The 21,948-nt window shown below is 42.6% G+C and overlaps 2 protein-coding genes across 2 annotated transcripts in view; both read right to left on the reverse strand.

The window, feature by feature from the left end:
* Positions 1 to 21,948, reverse strand: part of LOC121532579 — a 148,598-nt gene that overhangs the window by 43,041 nt on the left and 83,609 nt on the right. The gene's annotated exons all lie outside the window — the stretch shown is intronic.
* Positions 16 to 21,948, reverse strand: part of LOC121557001 — a 24,906-nt gene continuing 2,973 nt past the window's right edge. The window contains exons 3-9 of the mRNA XM_045213673.1: positions 13,135 to 13,213; positions 12,614 to 12,887; positions 11,937 to 12,197; positions 11,695 to 11,774; positions 3,216 to 3,292; positions 378 to 456; positions 16 to 120 (exon numbers count right to left, since the gene is read on the reverse strand). Coding sequence (XP_045069608.1) covers positions 16 to 120; positions 378 to 456; positions 3,216 to 3,292; positions 11,695 to 11,774; positions 11,937 to 12,197; positions 12,614 to 12,887; positions 13,135 to 13,213 — 955 coding nt within the window. The remainder of the gene's footprint in view (positions 121 to 377; positions 457 to 3,215; positions 3,293 to 11,694; positions 11,775 to 11,936; positions 12,198 to 12,613; positions 12,888 to 13,134; positions 13,214 to 21,948) is intronic.

Consider the following 21,948-nt stretch of genomic DNA (forward strand, 5'->3'; position numbering starts at 1 on the left):
ACTGTGACCTGTCTGTCAGTGTTCTCCAATCAGGTAAGACTGAAATGTCTTCAGCTGTTCTCCAGTGAGCTCCTCCAGAGTGGTCAGCAGCAGAACTGGAACATCCAACATGGAGGGTCTCTAAAATAACAAAGATGATAAGATATAAGGAAGAGAATAGAAATACTGGCTACTGATATAAAACAAAGAACATGAACACATTAATATTGGTAGGACATACTAGAATCTTTCTACTGGTCTCACAATATCTCAATCTCTAACACACACACACACACTCTCACACATACACTCTCACACACACTCAGTATGTGGCTGTGATCTTTATGGGGTTAGTTCACTATGACATTTGACCTCTCAGACATGACCACTAGTGTTACCTTCATGAACCTCAGATTCTCCTTCATCCTAGAGATCTCAGTCTTCAGATGAAGACGCTTCTCTCCAGACAGGGTCAACCTGGACACAGGAAACAGTCACACACTGCTCTGTTCCCCTACACCACCACCACATGCTGTGGTCACTTCACTGGTCTACATTCATTTCACAGGTCATGAGGATGATGCAATAGAGGTATAGAAGAGATGTTAGAGGGGCAATTCACTGCTTTTAAAGTTTATTATCTCTACAGCACCATACCAGTAGACTCATATATTCAATCTTACCAGTGCCTATAGCAAATCAATCAAATGTATTTATAAAGCCCCTTTTATATCAGCAGTTGTGACAAAGTGCTTATACAGAAACCCAGCCTAAAACCCCAAACACCAAGCAATGCAGAGGCAGAAGCACGGTGGCTAGGAATATCGCCATAGAAAGGCAGGAACCTAGGAAGAAACCTAGAGAGGAACCAGGCTCTGAGGAGTGGCCAGTCCAATTCTTTACCAGAAGAGAACAGACTAGTACAGAGTATGAATTACGGGGGGTCTCTATTATTTTTAATGATACAAATATGTAATTTAACGTAAAAACAAATAACTTTTCATGTGGCATGAACACAACCAGTCATGATGCTTTCATCTGCTTGTCAAACAAATACCTTCAAAAAGTAGGATACCTGTGCATGTTCATCCACTCATATCCACTCTGAGGGGTGGCCCTGGCTGTACCAGGTAGATAATAGATAATATACTCTATGTCCACTCATATCCACTCTGAGGGGTGGCCCTGGCTGTACCAGGTAGATAATAGATAATATACTCTATGTCCACTCATATCCACTCTGAGGGGTGGCCCTGGCTGTACCAGGTAGATAATAGATAATATACTCTATGTCCACTCATATCCACTCTGAGGGGTGGCCCTGGCTGTACCAGGTAGATAATAGATAATATACTCTATGTCCACTCATATCCACTCTGAGGGGTGGCCCTGGCTGTACCAGGTAGATAATAGATAATATACTCTATGTCCACTCATATCCACTCTGAGGGGTGGCCCTGGCTGTACCAGGTAGATAATAGATAATATACTCTATGTCCACTCATATCCACTCTGAGGGGGTGGCCCTGGCTGTACCAGGTAGATAATAGATAATATACTCTATGTCCACTCATATCCACTCTGAGGGGTGGCCCTGGCTGTACCAGGTAGATAATAGATAATATACTCTGTGTTCACTCATATCCATTCTGAGGGGTGGCCCTGGCTGTACCAGGTAGATAATAGATAATATACTCTATGTTCACTCATATCCACTCTGAGGGGTGGCCCTGGCTGTACCAGGTAGATAATATACTCTATGTCCACTCATATCCACTCTGAGGGGTGGCCCTGGCTGTACCAGGTAGATAATATATAATATACTCTATGTCCACTCATATCCACTCTGAGGGGTGGCCCTGGCTGTACCAGGTAGATAATATACTCTATGTTCACTCATATCCACTCTGAGGGGTGGCCCTGGCTGTACCAGGTAGATAATATACTCTATGTCCACTCATATCCACTCTGAGGGGTGGCCCTGGCTGTACCAGGTAGATAATAGATAATATACTCTATGTCCACTCATATCCACTCTGAGGGGTGGCCCTGGCTGTACCAGGTAGATAATAGATAATATACTCTATGTTCACTCATATCCACTCTGAGGGGTGGCCCTGGCTGTACCAGGTAGATAATAGATAATATACTCTATGTCCACTCATATCCACTCTGAGGGGTGGCCCTGGCTGTACCAGGTAGATAATAGATAATATACTCTATGTCCACTCATATCCACTCTGAGGGGTGGCCCTGGCTGTACCAGGTAGATAATAGATAATATACTCTATGTTCACTCATATCCACTCTGAGGGGGTGGCCCTGGCTGTACCAGGTAGATAATAGATAATATACTCTATGTCCACTCATATCCACTCTGAGGGGTGGCCCTGGCTGTACCAGGTAGATAATAGATAATATACTCTATGTTCACTCATATCCACTCTGAGGGGGTGGCCCTGGCTGTACCAGGTAGATAATAGATAATATACTCTGTGTCCACTCATATCCACTCTGAGGGGGTGGCCCTGGCTGTACCAGGTAGATAATATACTCTATGTTCACTCATATCCACTCTGAGGGGTGGCCCTGGCTGTACCAGGTAGATAATATACTCTATGTTCACTCATATCCACTCTGAGGGGTGGCCCTGGCTGTACCAGGTAGATAATATACTCTATGTTCACTCATATCCACTCTGAGGGGTGGCCCTGGCTGTACCAGGTAGATAATAGATAATATACTCTATGTCCACTCATATCCACTCTGAGGGGTGGCCCTGGCTGTACCAGGTAGATAATAGATAATATACTCTATGTTCACTCATATCCACTCTGAGGGGTGGCCCTGGCTGTACCAGGTAGATAATAGATAATATACTCTGTGTCCACTCATATCCACTCTGAGGGGGTGGCCCTGGCTGTACCAGGTAGATAATAGATAATATACTCTATGTCCACTCATATCCACTCTGAGGGGTGGCCCTGGCTGTACCAGGTAGATAATAGATAATATACTCTATGTCCACTCATATCCACTCTGAGGGGTGGCCCTGGCTGTACCAGGTAGATAATAGATAATATACTCTATGTCCACTCATATCCACTCTGAGGGGTGGCCCTGGCTGTACCAGGTAGATAATAGATAATATACTCTGTGTTCACTCATATCCATTCTGAGGGGTGGCCCTGGCTGTACCAGGTAGATAATAGATAATATACTCTATGTTCACTCACATTCCAGAAGAGGTGCTGGGGAGTTCTCCACTCTCCTCCCCTGCTGGCTTCCTTTCCATCTCAGAGGCAGCTTCCTCCTACACACACACACACACACACACACACACACACAGCCTTTTTGTCTATTGTGTATGTGTGTAGGGATGCAGTCTGACCCCCCACCACTCATAGTGTACATGAGAGATTAGTTAATTATCTAGACTGTATGTGTGGACTGTATCATTTCATACTGTAGAACTGACTATGACAGTGAGTACAGGTGTTTTAACATATGAGGGTAGAACTGTAGAACTGACTATGACAGTGAGTACAGGTGTTTTAACATATGAGGGAAGAACTGTAGAACTGACTATGACAGTGAGTACAGGTGTTATAACATATGAGGGTAGAACTGTAGAACTGACTATGACAGTGAGTACAGGTGTTTTAACACAGTGCCGGTTTTACACGGAGGCCGGGGGAGGCCCGTGCCTCCCTGGAAATGTCCCTGGCCACCCCTGTGGCCCCCCCGTGCTGACCAAATAAAAAATTATGAATTTATAACTATTTTACACGCGAGCGCCAAAAGCGGAACTAATGCAACGCTCTACACGGCAACGTTCTACACGGGTAAATTAGAGTGGCGCACCCCAAAACTGTATCCTGCCATCTGCCTGCCTGCCACGTGTGGTGCTGCTTCGGTGAATGAGAGCTCAGCAACTACTATTTGCGAGAGGAGCTACGATTTGCAGGAGTCGAAGGTAAGAAAAACGATTTAATATCATAAGTGACTTGTTGTTCTTGCACATAGCCTACATGTTCCTTTTGTTCCTCACACATAAATCAAATCAAGTTTTTAAATGTCTGGTCTCGATTTGTTTAGAAATGTAATCATATCTAAGCAAACTCATCGAAGCAGAAGCAAATATCCAAATGTTAGTAGGCTATCCTTGCTAGGTCTACACAATGTTGTGATGTTAACCACGTAACTTCATCCGTCTTGGCTGTTGCATCGCGATAACAAATACATTTTTAGTAAAGTAATCAACAGGTTATCTGCCAGTGTTAAGTAGGGAGGGATGGTTAGGTAACAAAATGTAATGCATGCCCCAACGTTTTTTCTTCTTCTAATAGTTATCATGAAACGAGTAAGGGACATAAAGTCATTTTTTGCCCCAGCAAACAAAAAAGTGAGAGAAACAAATCGAGGTTTTGAGAAAGTTGAGGAAGAGGGAGAGCCAGCATGTGATGAAAGTGAGGGGTCTGACAAAGAGAGGGAAATTCCAGAGGGTGAGGAGGATGAAGAAGAGGGTGAGGAGGATGAAGAAGAGGGTGAGGAGAATGAAGAAGAGGGCGAGGAGAATGAAGAAGAGGGTGAGAAGCATGAAGAAGAAAGCATACAGGGACAGAGAGATGAACAGCCAGAGGGACAGCAAGTGGATCCATGTGGATCAAGTACTGCACCATCAGGTTTGTGATGAGGAAGGTTCTTACTATTTGCAAAGCAATGCAATTACAATGTAATGGTAGGCCTGCTGGGTGTCCTTAAAATGCTGCTTTCTGCTGTTAATTCTTTTTGTGTCAATATGGCTCTGTTTTTTTTTTTAAGTAAATACTTTGCCTACATTTTGAAATACATGCAGATATACAGTAAATAAATGTTGTAGTTGTGCCCTATGTTTACTGTCCATCTTCTTCAGATATCAGCAAGTCTAAGTATGACGTACCAGTACAGCCGAACTTGAAGATATTCCCAACCACACTGATGGGGGACAGAAGACGAAGCTTCAGACCAAACTGGTACACTACTCATCCATGGCTTGAGTATTCTGTAATGACGGACTCTACATGTTGCTATGCATGTAGACATTTTAGCACACCAAATGCCCCAGACACCGTTTTTGTTTCAACACCTGGTTTTACAAACTGGAAAAAGGCAACTATGAGAAATGCAGGGTTTTCACTACATGCAAAGTCTGAACGACACAAGTGTGCAATGATCGCATGGAGGGATTATCAAAGAGCTGTTAGAACTGACGCAACACTAACAGATCTCCTTGACAAAGAACACACTAAACAAGTACAAGAAAATCAGGCATACATTAAAACAGTTGGGGAAGTGCTGTTGCTTACAGCTACACAAAACATAGCACAAAGAGGACATGATGAATCTGAAGGGTCCACTAACAAAGGAAACTTTAGGGAAATTCTTAACACAGTTGCTAACCACGACCAACTTGTTAAGAGAAGATTAACTTCCATTCACAATGCAAAGTACACAAGCAAGATCATCCAGAATGAGGTTTTGGGTTGTTTGGCAGAAATGGTTCGGTCTGAAATCATAGAAGTGAAGAAAAGTGAGGTTTTTAGCGTCATGGCAGATGAAACAAAGGATATTTCAAAAAAAGAACAGATGTCCTTCACACTCAGGTACTATTACAATGGGGCCATTAAGGAGAGTTTTCTCCATTTTGAATCTGCAGAGAGGTTAGATGCAGCAGGGCTTACTGGAAAAATAGTACACTTACTGGAACGTTATGGCCTGGACTACAAAAATAACCTCGTAGGCCAAGCGTACAATGGCGCTGCCGTTATGAGCGGTAAGCATTCAGGGGTTCAGGCAAGGATCAAAGAACAGGCTAAATTTGCCTTCTACGTCCATTGTAGTGCTCATTGTCTGAATTTAGTGTTAGTTGATGTAGTCAAAAGTGTCCCAGAAACGGAGGAGTCTTTATATGTTTACTTCTTCCTCATATGTGCACCCAAAATGGCTGTCTCTCCAAAGAGAAATGTATGGCAGAACCAGAGAGCTGCAACGTTTAAGCGACACACGTTGGTCATGCCGATTTCTAGCCCTACGTAATATCATGGACACTCTACCTGCCCTTAAACGACTACTGCAAGAGATTGCTCAAGAACGTCATGGTGAAAGAACTGTTGAGGCCCGAGGTCTTCTTGCTCAAATTGACCTAGAATTTGTTGTGCATCTTGTTACTCTGCGTAAGTTGTTTGGGGAGACAAAGCTATTGTCTGACATGTTACAGTCACAAACTGTTGATCTGTCAAGTGCTGTTGACTTAGTAAATGCTTTAGTCCTGACATTGAAAGACCACAGGCAGGAGTCTTTCTTTGATGAGTTGTGGGATGAAGCATTGAATATTTGTGAGCAGTGTGATTCTGCAACAAGGTCAGTGGCGAAACGTCAGAAAATGCTGAGCTCTAGACTCAGTGGCTACTGCACGCTAAGCACTGTTGGTCAGAGGGAGGTAGAACGTGACAAAGATATGTTTCTCACATCATTTTTTCTATCCTGTAATTGACAGCATGCTCAATGAGTTGAACAGACGTTTCTCCAATACAAACTGTGAGCTCATGAGAAGCATACAGTCTCTCAGTCCCCAGAGTGATACCTTTTTAAAGGAGAGCAATGTTTTTTTCATTTGGCCGTTTGTATAATGCAGACATTGATGATTTAGGGCATGAGCTCCATCAATTTAAGAGAGTTTTGGACAGAAAAATACAGAGTGGTGAAGTCAAAAAGCCATGCAGGACAGTTGAGCTGGTTTGTTTTATTGAGCCATACAGGGAAGTTTTCTTTGAGCTCTTTAGACTGTGCAAGATTGCTGTAACCCTTCCTGTAAGCTCAGCCTCTTGCGAACGCAGTTTCTCCACACTGAAACTGATAAAAACCTTCCTGCGGTCCACCACTAGTGATGAGAGACTCAGTGATCTTGGTGTCCTGAGCATAGAGTCCAGAAGGGCCAAGGCTCTGGATCTTGATGTATTTGTGGACCGTTTTGCCAGACAGCACAACCGCCGTATCCTGTTGCTGTAGTGTATCTATATGATATATACGCTAGTAGCGTATGAGTGCCGCTGTGAGGAAAAAGAGATATAATGAACAATAAAACAACAAGCTTGAGCTTCTTAAGACACGGTGGGTTTATCTGTTCTCAATACCACCGGTAAAATGAATGGAGTTAGTCTGGTGTCCACATGAAGATACGTGTGTAGACAAAGAGTCTGGTGTCCATATGAAGTTACATGTGTAGACAGAGACAGTCTGGTGTCCATATGAAGTTACATGTGTAGACAGAGACAGTCTGGTGCCCATATGAAGTTAAATGTGTAAACAAAGACAGTCTGGTGTCCATATGAAGTTACATGTGTAGACAGAGACAGTCTGGTGCCCATATGAAGTTACATGTGTAGACAAAGAGTCTGGTGTCCATATGAAGTTACATGTGTAGACAGAGACAGTCTGGTGCCCATATGAAGTTAGATGTGTAGACAAAGACAGTCTGGTGTCCATATGAAGTTACATGTGTAGACAGAGACAGTCTGGTGCCCATATGAAGTTAGATGTGTAGACAAAGACAGTCTGGTGTCCACATGAAGTTACATGTGTCTACTTAGATGAACCCACCGTGTCTTAAGAAGCTGAAGCTTGTTTTATTTTTCATTTTACATCATCTATCTTTTTTTCCTCACAGTACCAGTAGTTCCACACACTACTAGAGTGTATGTATGTTTGTATGTATGTACAGTGCCCTCCACTATTATTGGCACCCCTGTTTAAGATGTGGTTGAGGACTTCCAAAAATTCTCCTTTTTTTTTAAACAACATAGAACCCAAATGCAAAAAAAGAGAAAAATCCAACCTTTTATTTAAGTATATTACTTTGGTGGTAAAAAAAAAATCACACTTTTAGAAAAATAAAAACTTGAAATCATGTGTCCCACAATTATTGGCACCCCTAACAATTCCGCTGAAAATTTTAATTGATTTTTTAAAAAATATATTTTTCTGTAGTTGCTAAAGTTGGTCAGGGTATCTAGGAACTTTTAATTAGTAATTCATGACTTCCTGTTTCCCTGGGGTATAAATATGACGTGACACAGAGGCCTAATTCTCTAACCCATTTGTCAACATGGCAAAGACAAGAGAACACACCATTCAAGTAAGGCAGATTTGTGTCGACCTTCATAAGTCAGGCAATGGCTACAAGAAAATAGCCACTCGCCTTAACTTGCCCGTATCTACAGTCAGAGGAATCATTAAGAAGTTTAAAACAACTGGAACAGTGACAAACAAGGCTGGAAGAGGTCACAAGTTTATCTTGCCACAACGCACAGTGAGGAGGATGGTAAGAGAAGTAAAAAAAAGTCCTAAGCTCACTGTCACAGAATTGCATCAAAGAGTGGCATCTTGGGGTCACAAAGTCTCCAAAACAACCATCAGACACTCTCTACATGCCAACAAGCTGTTTGGGAGGCATGCAAGGAAAAAGCCTTTTCTCACTAACACTCACAAACGTAAACGTCTGGAGTTTGCTAAGCGGCACTGGGACTTCAACTGGGATCGTGTGCTTTGGTCAGATGAGACTAAGATTGAGCTTTTTGGCAACAAACACTCTAAGTGGGTCTGGCGTAAAACAAAAGATGAGTATGCCGAAAAGCACCTCATGCCCACCGTGAAGTATGGTGGAGGATCTGTGATGCTGTGGGCCTGTTTCTCTTCCAAAGGCCCTGGGAACCTTGTTAGGGTGCATGGCATTATGAACGCTTTGAACTACCAGGACATTTTAAATAAAAACCTGATGGCCTCTGCCAGAAAGCTGAAGATGGGTCGTCATTGGGTCTTTCAGCAGGATAATGATCCAAAACATGTGGCAAAATCTACACAAAAATGGTTCAGCAGTCACAAACTCAAGGTCCTCCCATGGCCATCTCAGTCCCCAGACCTCAACCCAATCGAAAACCTGTGGGGCGAGCTAAAGAGGAGAGTGCATAAGACAGGACCCAGGACACTGGATGATCTAGAAAGATTGTGCAAAGAAGAATGGTCAAAGATCCCTCTCACTGTGTTCTCCAATCTTGTGAAATGTTATAGGAGGAGATTAAGTGCTGTCTTGTTGGCAAAAGGGGGTTGTACAAAGTATTAACACCAGGGGTGCCAATAATTGTGGGACACATGATTTCAAGTTTTTTTTTTCTAAATGTGTGATTTTTTTTTTTTACACCAAAGTAATGTACTTAAATAAAAGGTTGGATTTTTCAATTTTTTTGCATTTGGGTTCTATGTTGTTTAAAAAAAAAGGTGAATTTTTGGAAGTCCTCGACCACATCTTAAACAGGGGTGCCAATAATTGTGGAGGGCACTGTATATATATCCCACCAATCCTCTCTCAAGAGGTTTTCAAAAAGGGGCAAACTCATGTCTCAAGACCTGCTTCTGTTGGTTCCCCTCTCCTGCCTGTAACTTTCCATCCACATCCCCAAAGTTTTGTGGCCCATTATGACATCACTCCATTAAGTGATTGCTGCATGTACTGCTCTAAGGAAACACTTCTCTCTCTCTCTCTCTCTCTCTCTCTCTCTCTCTCTCTCTCTCTCTCTCGATAGATAGATAGAGTTTATGATTTTATTCTTTTGAATTATCTCTGCCAAACATCTATGTACTACAAATCTTCAAGCTCCACAGATGTTTTATGGCATCCACTAAACCTCTTTAGATATTTGTAAATTATACAGTGCGATACCTTTCAACGAAAGTTTATTTTATTTTTTACCAACTATGGTTTTTCCTTTTGAAAACAAGCAAAGCAAGAAAAAAAAGAAACAAAATCACTCCAATCATTGCACACTTGTGTCGTTCAGACTTTGCAGGTCCAGCTTTGACATGATGATCTAACTAACACTAATATTGTAACTAATATTGTAACTGAAATATGTATGATCCTATGATGAGCGATTGCTTACTTCCCTTTCACTCTTAAAAAATTACTGAAAAAAAATGTGTATAAAAAGGTATATGTAGTATATGTTTGTTTAGTGAGCATTCATGCTGTCATTTTTTCCTAATGTGAACTATGGTGGAAATGTGCTGTCCTAAATGGACTTGCCCATATATGTTGTAAAGCCTTTTTTTGTACACCTGCTCATCAACTGACAGTGAAGTACACAAAGACACAGACACACACACACACACACACACACACAGACACCTGTAATATTCTTGTTTTCATGTTGTTGCTGATATCCATCAGTGTTGTTCATATTGCTACATTGTGTTGACATGATTGTTGCTTTTAAACGAATGTTAAGTTAATGTTTATTGTCTGCATCCTATTGGACTACTGGATGTTAATGTGTAACACGTTTCCCCGTTTATGTGCTTTAGCAATACTGTATGTCAATATGGTCATGCTAGTAAAGCCTCTTTGAATTGAATTTCTTTTCTGATTTGGTTTATTTTACCTAAATGGATACAGGGTAGTGTGTTTTGTTTATAAATCACTCAGAAAGTTTTCTTTCTTAAAACAAAATGTGGAATCAACTGTCCACAGTAGTGGGGCTTCCATAAATAGGAAATGGCACATTGTTGTACCCTTTGTTGTATCCTGGAGTTTTGTTCACATTGAATATGAACCCTGTATTTGTACCCTGTACTTTTTTTTTTTTTTTCATTTTTTTTTCATTTGTATGGCACTATCTCTCTTGCATCTGCACTCTTGTACAAAATACGTGTTATAATAAATGTCATATGATTTTAAAGTAAAATAAAGTTTATAATCTTTGAATATCATGTGTTGCCAGTTTTTTTATGTGTGCCCCCCTGATTAAACACTGGCCCCTCCTTGGCCCCCCTAGTAAAATGTGTCTAGAACCGCCACTGTTTTAACATATGAGGGTAGAACTGTAGAACTGACTATGACAGTGAGTACAGGTGTTTTAACATATGAGGGTAGAACTGTAGAACTGACTATGACAGTGAGTACAGGTGTTTTAACATATGAGGGTAGAAGTGTAGAACTGACTATGACAGTGAGTACAGGTGTTTTAACATATGAGGGTAGAAGTGTAGAACTGACTATGACAGTGAGTACAGGTGTTTTAACATATGAGGGTAGAACTGTAGAACTGACTATGACAGTGAGTACAGGTGTTTTAACATATGAGGGTAGAACTGTAGAACTGACTATGACAGTGAGTACAGGTGTTTTAACATATGAGGGTAGAACTGTAGAACTGACTATGACAGTGAGTACAGGTGTTTTAACATATGAGGGTAGAACTGTAGAACTGACTATGACAGTGAGTACAGGTGTTTTAACATATGAGGGTAGAACTGACTATGACAGTGAGTACAGGTGTTTTAACATATGAGGGTAGAACTGTAGAACTGACTATGACAGTGAGTACAGGTGTTTTAACATATGAGGGCAGAAGTGTAGAACTGACTATGACAGTGAGTACAGGTGTTTTAACATGGGAGGGTAGAACTGACTATGACAGTGAGTACAGGTGTTTTAACATTTGAGGGTAGAAGTGTAGAACTGACTATGACAGTGAGTACAGGTGTTTTAACATATGAGGGTAGAACTGACTATGACAGTGAGCACTCACTAACACACACTTCAGACTGCATGTGGCTGTGATCTATATGTGGTTTGTTCGCAATGACATTTGACCTCTCAGACATGGCTACTAGTCTTACCTTCATTACCAGTGCCCTATGCCACTTCCTCCGATAAAGTTTATTTTCACTCTCTTCATCACTGTCAGCATCTGATGTTTCTGTGGTAGATACAGGTATAGAAGAGGAAGTGAAGAGAGATAACAGTATAATTGTCGTATTACATTGTCCTGTTCATCAACAATTATTCATTTAAATCACGTTGTCTTTGTTTGAAGGAACGTTTATGATACATTTTTCTTAACACAGTTTTACGGTGTTACCTCTTCTGTGTCTGTAATCTCTCTCTAACTTCTCTGCCAGATCATTCTGGTCCATCCCCCTCAGGATCCTCTGTGTTTTCCCCACAGCACTCTCAGGGCCGTATCTCTTCACCATCTGACCCACTATGACCTGTCTGTCAGCGTTCTCCAGCTGGCACTCTGGGATGGGAGGAAAGCCAGGCAGCTGGACACTAGTCAGTTTAGACTGAAATGTCTTCAGCTGTTCTCCAGTGAGCTCCTCCAGAGTGGCCAGCAGCAGAGCTGGAAAGGGGGGAAACAGGGGAAATAGAGGGGAAGATAGGAGGGGGGATAGAGAGACAGTTAGGGTCCTTGTCTACAATCCTACTTCTCTGATCTCTCTCTAACTTCTCTGCCAGATCATTCTGGTTCATCTTCCAGATTAGGCAGCTCAGGAAGAGATATACAGCCATGATTAGAAAGTCTAATCCGTTTGTGAAATCTTCCCTACTGTATTGGTGATTGTATGTATGGGATATAATGAATGTTGGATTGCTGTTTAAACATAATGGGGTCACCTGGATACATCACGAATAAAAATGTTAAAAGAGAGGTCTGCTGAATGTTTTTTATGAAGTCAGTTGAATGTTCTTTCTGATTAGACCTACACTGAACTGTGATTGTGATGTATAGATCGATGAACATTCTTGCTACGTTACCTCTATTGTAATCTCTCTTTAACTTCTTTGCCAGATAATTCTGGTCCATCCCCCTCAGGATCCTCAGTGTGATCTCCACAGCTCTCTCAGGGCCGTATGTCTTCACCATCTGATCCACTGTGACCTGTCTGTCAGCGTTCTCCAGCTGGCTCTCTGGGATGGGAGGACAGCCAGGCAGCTGGACACTAGTCAGGTTAGACTGAAATGTCTTCAGCTCATGTGGGTTCATCTCCTCCAGACTTGTCAGCAGCAGAGCTGGAACAGCCAACAGTCTCTAAAACAACAAAGGTGACAACAGTGAGGAAGGAATAGAAAAACTGACTACTGATATAAAATAAAGAACATGAATATATTAATATTGTTAAGACGTACTAGAATATTTATACTGGTCTCTCAATATCATCATAAAATAGATTACAGTTGGAACTTTAACACACACTCACACACAGTATGTGGCTGTGATCTATATGTGATTTGTTCCCAATGACATTTGACCTCTCAGACATGACCACTAGTGTTACCTTCATGAACCTCAGCTTCTCCTCCGGCCAAGAGATCTCAGTCTCCAGATCACGACACTCCTCATCAGACAGGGTCCAACTGAACACAGGAAACATTCACACACTGCTCTGTTCCCCTACACCACCACCACATGCTGTGGTCACTTCACTGTTCTACATTCATTTCACAGGTCATGAGGATAAATAGAGGTATAGAAGAGATGTTAGAGGGGCAATTCACTGCTTTTAAAGTTGATTTCTCTCCAGCACCATACCAGTAGTTTCATATATTCAATGTTACCAGTGGCTATAGCTATGTTGAGATGTGTCTGTTACTTGAACTCTGTGAAGCATTTATTTGGGCTGCAATTTCTGAGGCTGGTAACTCTAATTAACTTATCCTCTGCAGCAGAGGTAACTCTGGGTCTTCCTTTCCAGTGGCTGACCTCATGAGAGGAAGTTTCATCATAGCGCTTGATGGTTTTTGCGACTGTACTTGAAGAAACTTTCAAAGTTCTTGAAATGTTCCATATTGACTGACCTTCATGTCTTAAAGTAATGATGGACTGTCGTTTCTCTTTGCTTATTTGAGCTGTTCTTGCCATAATATGGACTTGGTCTTTTACCAAATAGGGCTATCTTCTGTACACCACCCCTACCTTGTCACAACACAACTGATTGGCTCAAACGCATTAAGAAGGAAAGAAATTCCACAAATTAACTTTTAAAAAGGCACACCTGTTAATTGAAATGCATTCCAGGTGACTACCAAATGAAGCTGGTTGAAAGAATCCAAGAGTGTGCAAAGCTGTCATCAAGGCAAATGGTGGCTATTTGAATCTCAAATATAAAATATATTTTGATTTGTTTAACACTTTTTTGATTACTACATGATTCCATATGTGTTATTTCATAGTTTTGATGTCTTCACTATTATTACATTTACATTTACATTTTAGTCATTTAGCAGACGCTCTTATCCAGAGCGACTTACAGGAGCAATTAGGGTTAAGTGCCTTGCTCAAGGGCACATTTACGTCATTTAGCAGACGCTCTTAAACAGAGCGACTCACAAATTGGTGCATTCACCCTATAGGCAGTGGGATAACCACTTTACAATTTTTGGGGGGGTAGAAGGATTACTTTATCCTATCCCAGGTATTATTCTACAATGTAGAAAATAGCAACAATAAAGAAAAACCATGGAATGAGTAGGTGTGTCCAAACTTTTGACTAGTACTGTATATGGGAAGCAGGAAAATGCCTTTCACTGAGCTGTATAAAGACAGACTGACAGGGGTGAGACAAATGATTTTAATTGATCTTAATGCTCTTTTGTTGTTGTTTGCAGGTGCACTATCCTTCTGACCCTATTCAGCCAGGTCCCATCTACTTTTTAACTCCTCGCAAGTGTGGCTTGTTTGGTGTCTGCTGTGAAGAACCACAACAAGTCAACTAGTTGATTGATGAAGGCATGTCATCCAGCAAAGGCAGCAGCGCAGTCAACAACTACATGCACCATTTCTTCACCAACTACGGAGTTGGGGAAACACGTGTGGACCTGAATTATGACAACTGCAGTGGCCAAAACAAGAACAAGTTTGTGCTCTGGTATTGTGCCTGGCAGACCAGCTCCACCACAGTCTGGACCTTCACTTCCTGATCACATGATCCACCACAGTCTGGACCTTCACTTCCTTATCACATGATCCACCACAGTCTGGACCTTCACTTCCTGATCACAGGCCACACCAAGTTCACCCCCGACTGGTGCTTCGGCCTCATCAAGCAGAAAGACCAGAGAAAACACTTTGTCTGAGATTGCTGGTGTTGTGAAGGACAGCACTGTGACGGGTCAACTAGTTGTACTGGAGGATGGAAGGGTGCTGGTGGAAAGCTATGAGATAAACAAAGTTAATCACAAACATGACGAACATGGAGTCAGGATTAAACATGGATACTGTCTGTTGCTAGGCAATAACTTAATTGGCTGGCAACAACACCTGACTCCGTACTTCAGGTCTCTGCCACAGATCAAGCAGTACCAGCACTTCATTGTTTTGTAGGAGGTTATTCTTCTTATCTAACCTTAGGAGGTGAATTGATGTTATGCAAGGTTGTAATGTCTTCTAATTTTGTTGTTGTTACTTCCTGTTTTACAGCTTCGATGCTCTGGAGCCTGGTGCTGTTGTTGTCAAGGAGCGTTCGGACTCAGCTGCTAAGCAACGCTGACATCCTTCCTCACATAGATGGTCTGCCTGTACAAGCATCACCTGGACTGGACACAGCTAGACAAACTTATCTTTTTGAGAAGATCAGGGAGTTTTGCGACGAAGAGGCTATGGACATCACATGCCCTGCACCAAAGTCAAGGGCAGGACAGAAACAGGCTCTCCGAATATTGATTCCCTTGTTCATGCGTGGTTCGGATGGACCAGTTCATCACTGGGGGCGAGTTCCCAGTCATCAGCACTATCTGCAGTGCCTCTATTCACATGACTCTCTCCTAACACACACGCCATACGTTGCTGCTACTATTCATTGTTTTATCCTGCTGCTCAGCCACTTTACCCCTGATTGTATGCATATAACTACCTCATCTATCACCAGTATCACTGATATGGTTCTTGATATTGTTCTTGTACATCCTTTATATTATTTGGTTCTTTCTCTACTGGCATTTACACTTGTTCATTTTCCTTTATATTGACACAATCTATTTTTAATATTGCTACTATGCAAGTAACCATTTCGCTGTACCGTTTACACCTTCTGCAGAGACCCATCCACTTAGCAAGATGTGGCTGGGGGTTGTAGCATTTCTTTCACATGACCCATCAATTTAGACAAGTGTGTCTGGGTAAGCGTCATCTAATACTTATAAAATATTTTCTATCTGGTCACTTCATGTTAACCTGGAATTGTTCCTTATTGTAGGCTACTACTTTTACCACTTTTAGTCTTAATCTATACTACACTACTCACTGTTTAGCACATGACCTCACATGTGAATCCTTAAAGAGATGGGTGGGGCTGGCTTAAGAGGGTGTGAACAATGCTGAATGGGTGTAGACAAAGGAGAGCTCTCCAGTAGGTGTACCAAAACATTCATGGGCCATTTTCTCAAAAGTGGGGATACAGGTTTATCAACTTTCAAAGCAGAATTACTTTCCCATTGTTCCTTAAATGCAGTGTATGATATACCATTTTATAGCTCTGTGTCTCTGCTTTTATCCAATGAAAAAAACACAATTTCAAATGTTGCTACATCGAATCAAGGCGGTTGGTCACATACAGTGGGGAAAAAAAGTATTTAGTCAGCCACCAATTGTGCAAGTTCTCCCACTTAAAAAGATGAGAGAGGCCTGTAATTTTCATCATAGGTACACGTCAACTATGACAGACAAATTGAGAAAAATAAATCCAGAACATCACATTGTAGGATTTTTAATGAATTTATTGAATGAATCGCTTCCGCATTGTCTCCGTGCTGCTGTGCTGTTTGTTGCTACTTGGCTACCTGCCAAACTATTCACATTTTACTTTTAATAAACGTTTAATCAAACTCTGTGTCCCGAGACAGAAGAGTCATTTTCCTGTGCGTTTTTGCTGCCAACTTTACTTTATTTTCCTTTTTCCATCGCAACTTTTTTTCCCTCATTCAACTTTTTCACTCCGGACGCTTTATCTGGACATGGTTGGTCAACATCTTCAACAGCCGAAGCTAAGTAGTAACATTAACATGATGTCTTCTAATTGCAGTCGCTGTACTCATAATATACAGGAGAACGATCGCCTTACGGCGAGAATAGCTGTGCTACAAGCCCAGCTTCAGACGCAATCGTTAGGCAAGGGTAATTTCAGTGTAGGAAAGGAAGAAACAGCGTCTGTGCCACCAGTAAGTACAGATAGTAACGTTAGTATAAATCCCCCCGCACAGTCCCCGCAGCCGGACAACTTTCTCATGGCTTCTGGAGGGAAATACTGTTGGAATGCTCAACCGGTGTCGCTCATTCAGCCGACAGAAACTTTCAACCGGTTTACCCCATTATGTAGCGAGTCGGAGTCTGAGTCTGAGTCTTCTCTTGTCTCTACTCCTCCCGTTCACGGGGTCTGAGACGCCGAAGGCTCCCACCATTAGCTCTGACAAATTGAAAACCCTAGTCATTGGCGACTCCATTACCCGCAGTATTAGACTTAAAACGAATCACCCAGCGATCATACACTGTTTACCAGGGGGGCAGGGCTACCGACGTTAAGGCTAATCTAAAGATGGTGCTGGCTAAAGCTAAAACTGGCGAGTGTAGAGAGTATAGAGATATTGTTATCCACGTCGGCACCAACGATGTTAGGATGAAACAGTCAGAGGTCACCAAGTGCAACATAGCTTCAGCGTGTAAATCAGCTAGAAAGATGTGTCGGCATCGAGTAATTGTCTCTGGCCCCCTCCCAGTTAGGGGGAGTGACGAGCTCTACAGCAGAGTCTCAGCACTCAATCGCTGGTTGAAAACTGTTTTCTGCCCCTCCCAAAAGATAGAATTTGTAGATAATTGGCCCTCTTTCTGGGACTCACCCACAAACAGGACCAAGCCTGACCTGCTGAGGAGTGACGGACTCCATCCTAGCTGGAGGGGTGCTCTCATCTTATCTACCAACATAGATAGGGCTCTAACTCCTCTAGCCCCACAGTGAAATAGGGTGCAGGCCAGGCAGCAGGCTGTTAGCCAACCTGCCAGCTTAGTAGAGTCTGCCAATAGCACAGTCAGTGTAGTCAGCTCAGCCATACCCATTGAGACTGTGTCTGTGCCTCGACCTAGGTTGGGCAAAACTGAACATGGCGGTGTTCGCCTTAGCAATCTTATTAGGATAAAGACCTCCTCCATTCCTGCCATTATTGAAAGAGATCGTGATACCTCACATCTCAAAATAGGGTTACTTAATGTTAGATCCCTCATTTCAAAGGCAGTCATAGTCAATGAACTAATCACTGATCATAATCTTGATGTGATTGGCCTGACTGAAACATGGCTTAAGCCTGATGAATTTGCTGTGTTAAATGAGGCCTCACCTCCTGGTTACACTAGTGACCATATTCCCCGTGCATCCCGCAAAGGCGGAGGTGTTGCTAACATTTACGATAGCAAATTTCAATTTACAAAAAAAAAATGGCGTTTTCTTCTTTTGAGCTTCTAGTCATGAAATCTATGCAGCCTACTCAATCACTTTTTATAGCTACTGTTTACAGGCCTCCTGGGCCATATACAGCGTTCCTCTCTGAGTTTCCTGAATTCCTATCAGACCTTGTAGTCATAGCAGATCATATTCTAATTTTTGGTGATTTTAATATTCACATGGAGAAGTCCACAGACCCACTCCAAAAGTCTTTCGGAGCCATCATCGACTCAGTGGGTTTTGTCCAACATGTCTCTGGACCTACTCACTGCCACAGTCATACTCTGGACCTAGTTTTGTCCCATGGAATAAATGTTGTAGATCTTAATGTTTTTCCACAAAATCCTGGACTATCGGACCACCATTTTATTATGTTTGCAATCGCATCAAATAATCTGCTCAGACCCCAACCAAGGAGCATCAAAAGTCGTGCTATAAATTCTCAGACAACACAAAAATTCCTTGATGCCCTTCCAGACTCCTTCTGCCTACCCAAGGACGTCAGAGGACAAAAATCAGTTAACCACTTAACTGAGGAACTCAATTTAACCTTGCGCAATACCCTAGATGCAGTTGCACCCCTAAAAACGAAAAACATTTGTCATAAGAAACTAGCTCCCTGGTATACAGAAAATACCCGAGCTTTGAAGCAAGCTTCCAGGAAATTGGAACGGAAATGGCGCCACACCAAACTGGAAGTCTTCCGACTAGCTTGGAAAGACAGTACCGTGCAGTACCGAAGAGCCCTCACTGCTGCTCGATCATCCTACTTTTCCAACTTAATCGAGGAAAATAAGAACAATCCAAAATTTCTTTTTGATACTGTTGCAAAGCTAACTAAAAAGCAGCATTCCCCAAGAGAGGATGGCTTTCACTTCAGCAGTAATAAATTCATGAACTTCTTTGAGGAAAAGATCATGACCATTAGAAAGCAAATTACGGACTCCTCTTTGAATCTGCGTATTCCTCCAGGGCTTAGCTGTCCTGGATCTGCACAGCTCTGCGAGGGCCTGGGATCGGGAGAGACACTTAAGTGTTTTAGTACTATATCTCTTGACACAATGATGAAAATAATCATGGCCTCTAAACCTTCAAGCTGCATACTGGATCCTATTCCTACTAAACTGCTGAAGGAGCTGCTTCCTGTGCTTGGCCCTCCTATGTTGAACATAATAAACAGCTCTCTATCCACCGGATGTGTACCAAACTCACTAAAAGTGGCAGTGATAAAGCCTCTCTTGAAAAAAACAAACCTTGACCCGGAAAATATAAAAAACTATCGGCCTATATCGAATCTTCCATTCCTCTCAAAAATTTTAGAAAAAGCTGTTGCGCAGCAACTTCACTGCCTTTCTGAAGACAAACAATGTATACGAAATGCTTCAGTCTGGTTTTAGACCCCATCATAGCACTGAGACTGCACTTGTGAAGGTGGTAAATGACCTTTTAATGGCGTCAGACCGAGGCTCTGCATCTGTCCTCGTGCTACTAGACCTTAGTGCTGCCTTTGACACCATCGATCACCACATTCTTTTGGAGAGACTGGAAACCCAAATTGGTCTACACGGACAAGTTCTGGCCTGGTTTAGATCTTACCTGTCGGAAAGATATCAGTTTGTCTCTGTGAATGGTCTGTCCTCCGACAAATCAACTGTACATTTCGGTGTTCCTCAAGGTTCCGTTTTAGGACCACTATTGTTTTCACTATATATTTTACCTCTTGGGGATGTTATTCGAAAACATAATGTTAACTTTCACTGCTATGCGGATGACACACAGCTGTACATTTCAATGAAACATGGTGAAGCCCCAAAATTGTCCTCGCTAGAAGCCTGTGTTTCAGACATAAGGAAGTGGATGGCTGAAAACGTTCTACTTTTAAACTCGGACAAAACAGAGATGCTTGTTCTAGGTCCCAAGAAACAAAGAGATCTTCTGTTACATCTGACAATTCATCTTGATGGTTGTAAAGTCGTCTCAAATAAAACTGTGAAGGACCTCGGCGTTACTCTTGACCCTGATCTCTCTTTTGACGAACATATCAAGACTGTTTCAAGGACAGCTTTTTTCCATCTACGTAACATTGCAAAAATCAGAAATTTTCTGTCCAAAAATGATGCAGAAAAATTAATCCATGCATTTGTTACTTCTAGGTTAGACTACTGCAATGCTCTACTTTCCGGCTACCCGGATAAAGCACTAAATAAACTTCAGTTAGTGCTAAATACGGCTGCTAGAATCCTGACTAGAACCAAGAAATTTGATCATATTACTCCAGTGCTAGCTTCCCTACACTGGCTTCCTGTTAAGGCAAGGGCTGATTTCAAGGTTTTACTGTTAACCTATAAAGCGTTACATGGGCTTGCTCCTACCTATCTTTCCGAGTTGGTCCTGCCGTACATACCAATACGTACGCTACGGTCACAAGACGCAGGCCTCCTAATTGTCCCTAGAATTTCTAAGCAAACAGCGGGAGGCAGGGCTTTCTCCTATAGATCTCCATTTTTATGGAACAGTCTGCCTACCCATGTGAGAGACGCAGACTCGGTCTCAACCTTTAAGTCTTTACTGAAGACTTATCTCTTCAGTAGGTCATATGATTGAGTGTAGTCTGGCCCAGGAGTGTGAAGGTGAACGGAAAGGCTCTGGAGCAACGAACAGCCCTTGCTGTCTCTGCCAGGCCGGTTCCCCTCTCTCCACTGGGGTTCTCTGCCTCTAACCCTGTTACAGGGGCTGAGTCACTGGCTTGCTGGTGCTCTTTCATGCCGTCCCTAGGAGGGGTGCGTCACTTGAGTGGGTTGAGTTACTGACGTGATCTTCCTGTCTGGGTTGGCGCCCCCCCTTGGTTTGTGCTGTGGTGGAGACCTCTGTGGGCTATACTCGGCCTTGTCTCAGGATTGTAAGTTGGTGGTTGAGGATATCCCTCTAGTGGTGGGGGGCTGTGCTTTGGCAGAGTGGGTGGGGTTATATCCTTCCTGTTTGGCCCTGTCCGGGGTTTCTTCGGATGGGGCCACAGTGTCTCCGGACCGCTCCTGTCTCAGCCTCCAGTATTTATGCTGCAGTAGTTTATGTGTCGGGGGCTGGGGTTAGTTGGTTATACCTGGAGTACTTCTCCTGTCTTATCCAGTGTCCTGTGTGAATTTAAGTATGCTCTCTCTAATTCTCTCGTTCTCTCTTTCTCTCTGAGAACCTGAGCCCCTAGGACCATACGTCAGGACTACCGGGCATGCTGACACCTTGCTGTCCCCAGTCTGCCTGGCCTTGCTGCTATTCCAGTTTCAACTGTTCTGCCTGCGGTTACGAAACCCCTACCTGTCCCAGACCTGCTATTTTCAACTCTTAATGATCGGCTATGAAAAGCCAACTGAGAGACCTGAGCCCTAGGACCATACGTCGGGACTACCGGCCGTGGTGACTCCTTGCTGTCCCCAGTCCGCCTGGCCTTGCTGCTATTCCAGTTTCAACTGTTCTGCCTGCGGTTATGGAACCCCTACCTGTCCCAGACCTGCTGTTTTCAACTCTTAATGATCGGCTATGAAAAGCCAACTGAGATTTATTCCTGATTATTATTTGACCATGCTTGTCACTTATGAACATTTTTGAACATCTTGGCATGGTTCTGTTATAATCTCCACCCGGCACAGCCAGAAGAGGACTGGCCAC

Source organism: Coregonus clupeaformis, unplaced genomic scaffold (genome assembly GCF_020615455.1).
Source record: "Coregonus clupeaformis isolate EN_2021a unplaced genomic scaffold, ASM2061545v1 scaf0138, whole genome shotgun sequence".
NCBI classification, from domain to species: domain Eukaryota; kingdom Metazoa; phylum Chordata; class Actinopteri; order Salmoniformes; family Salmonidae; genus Coregonus; species Coregonus clupeaformis.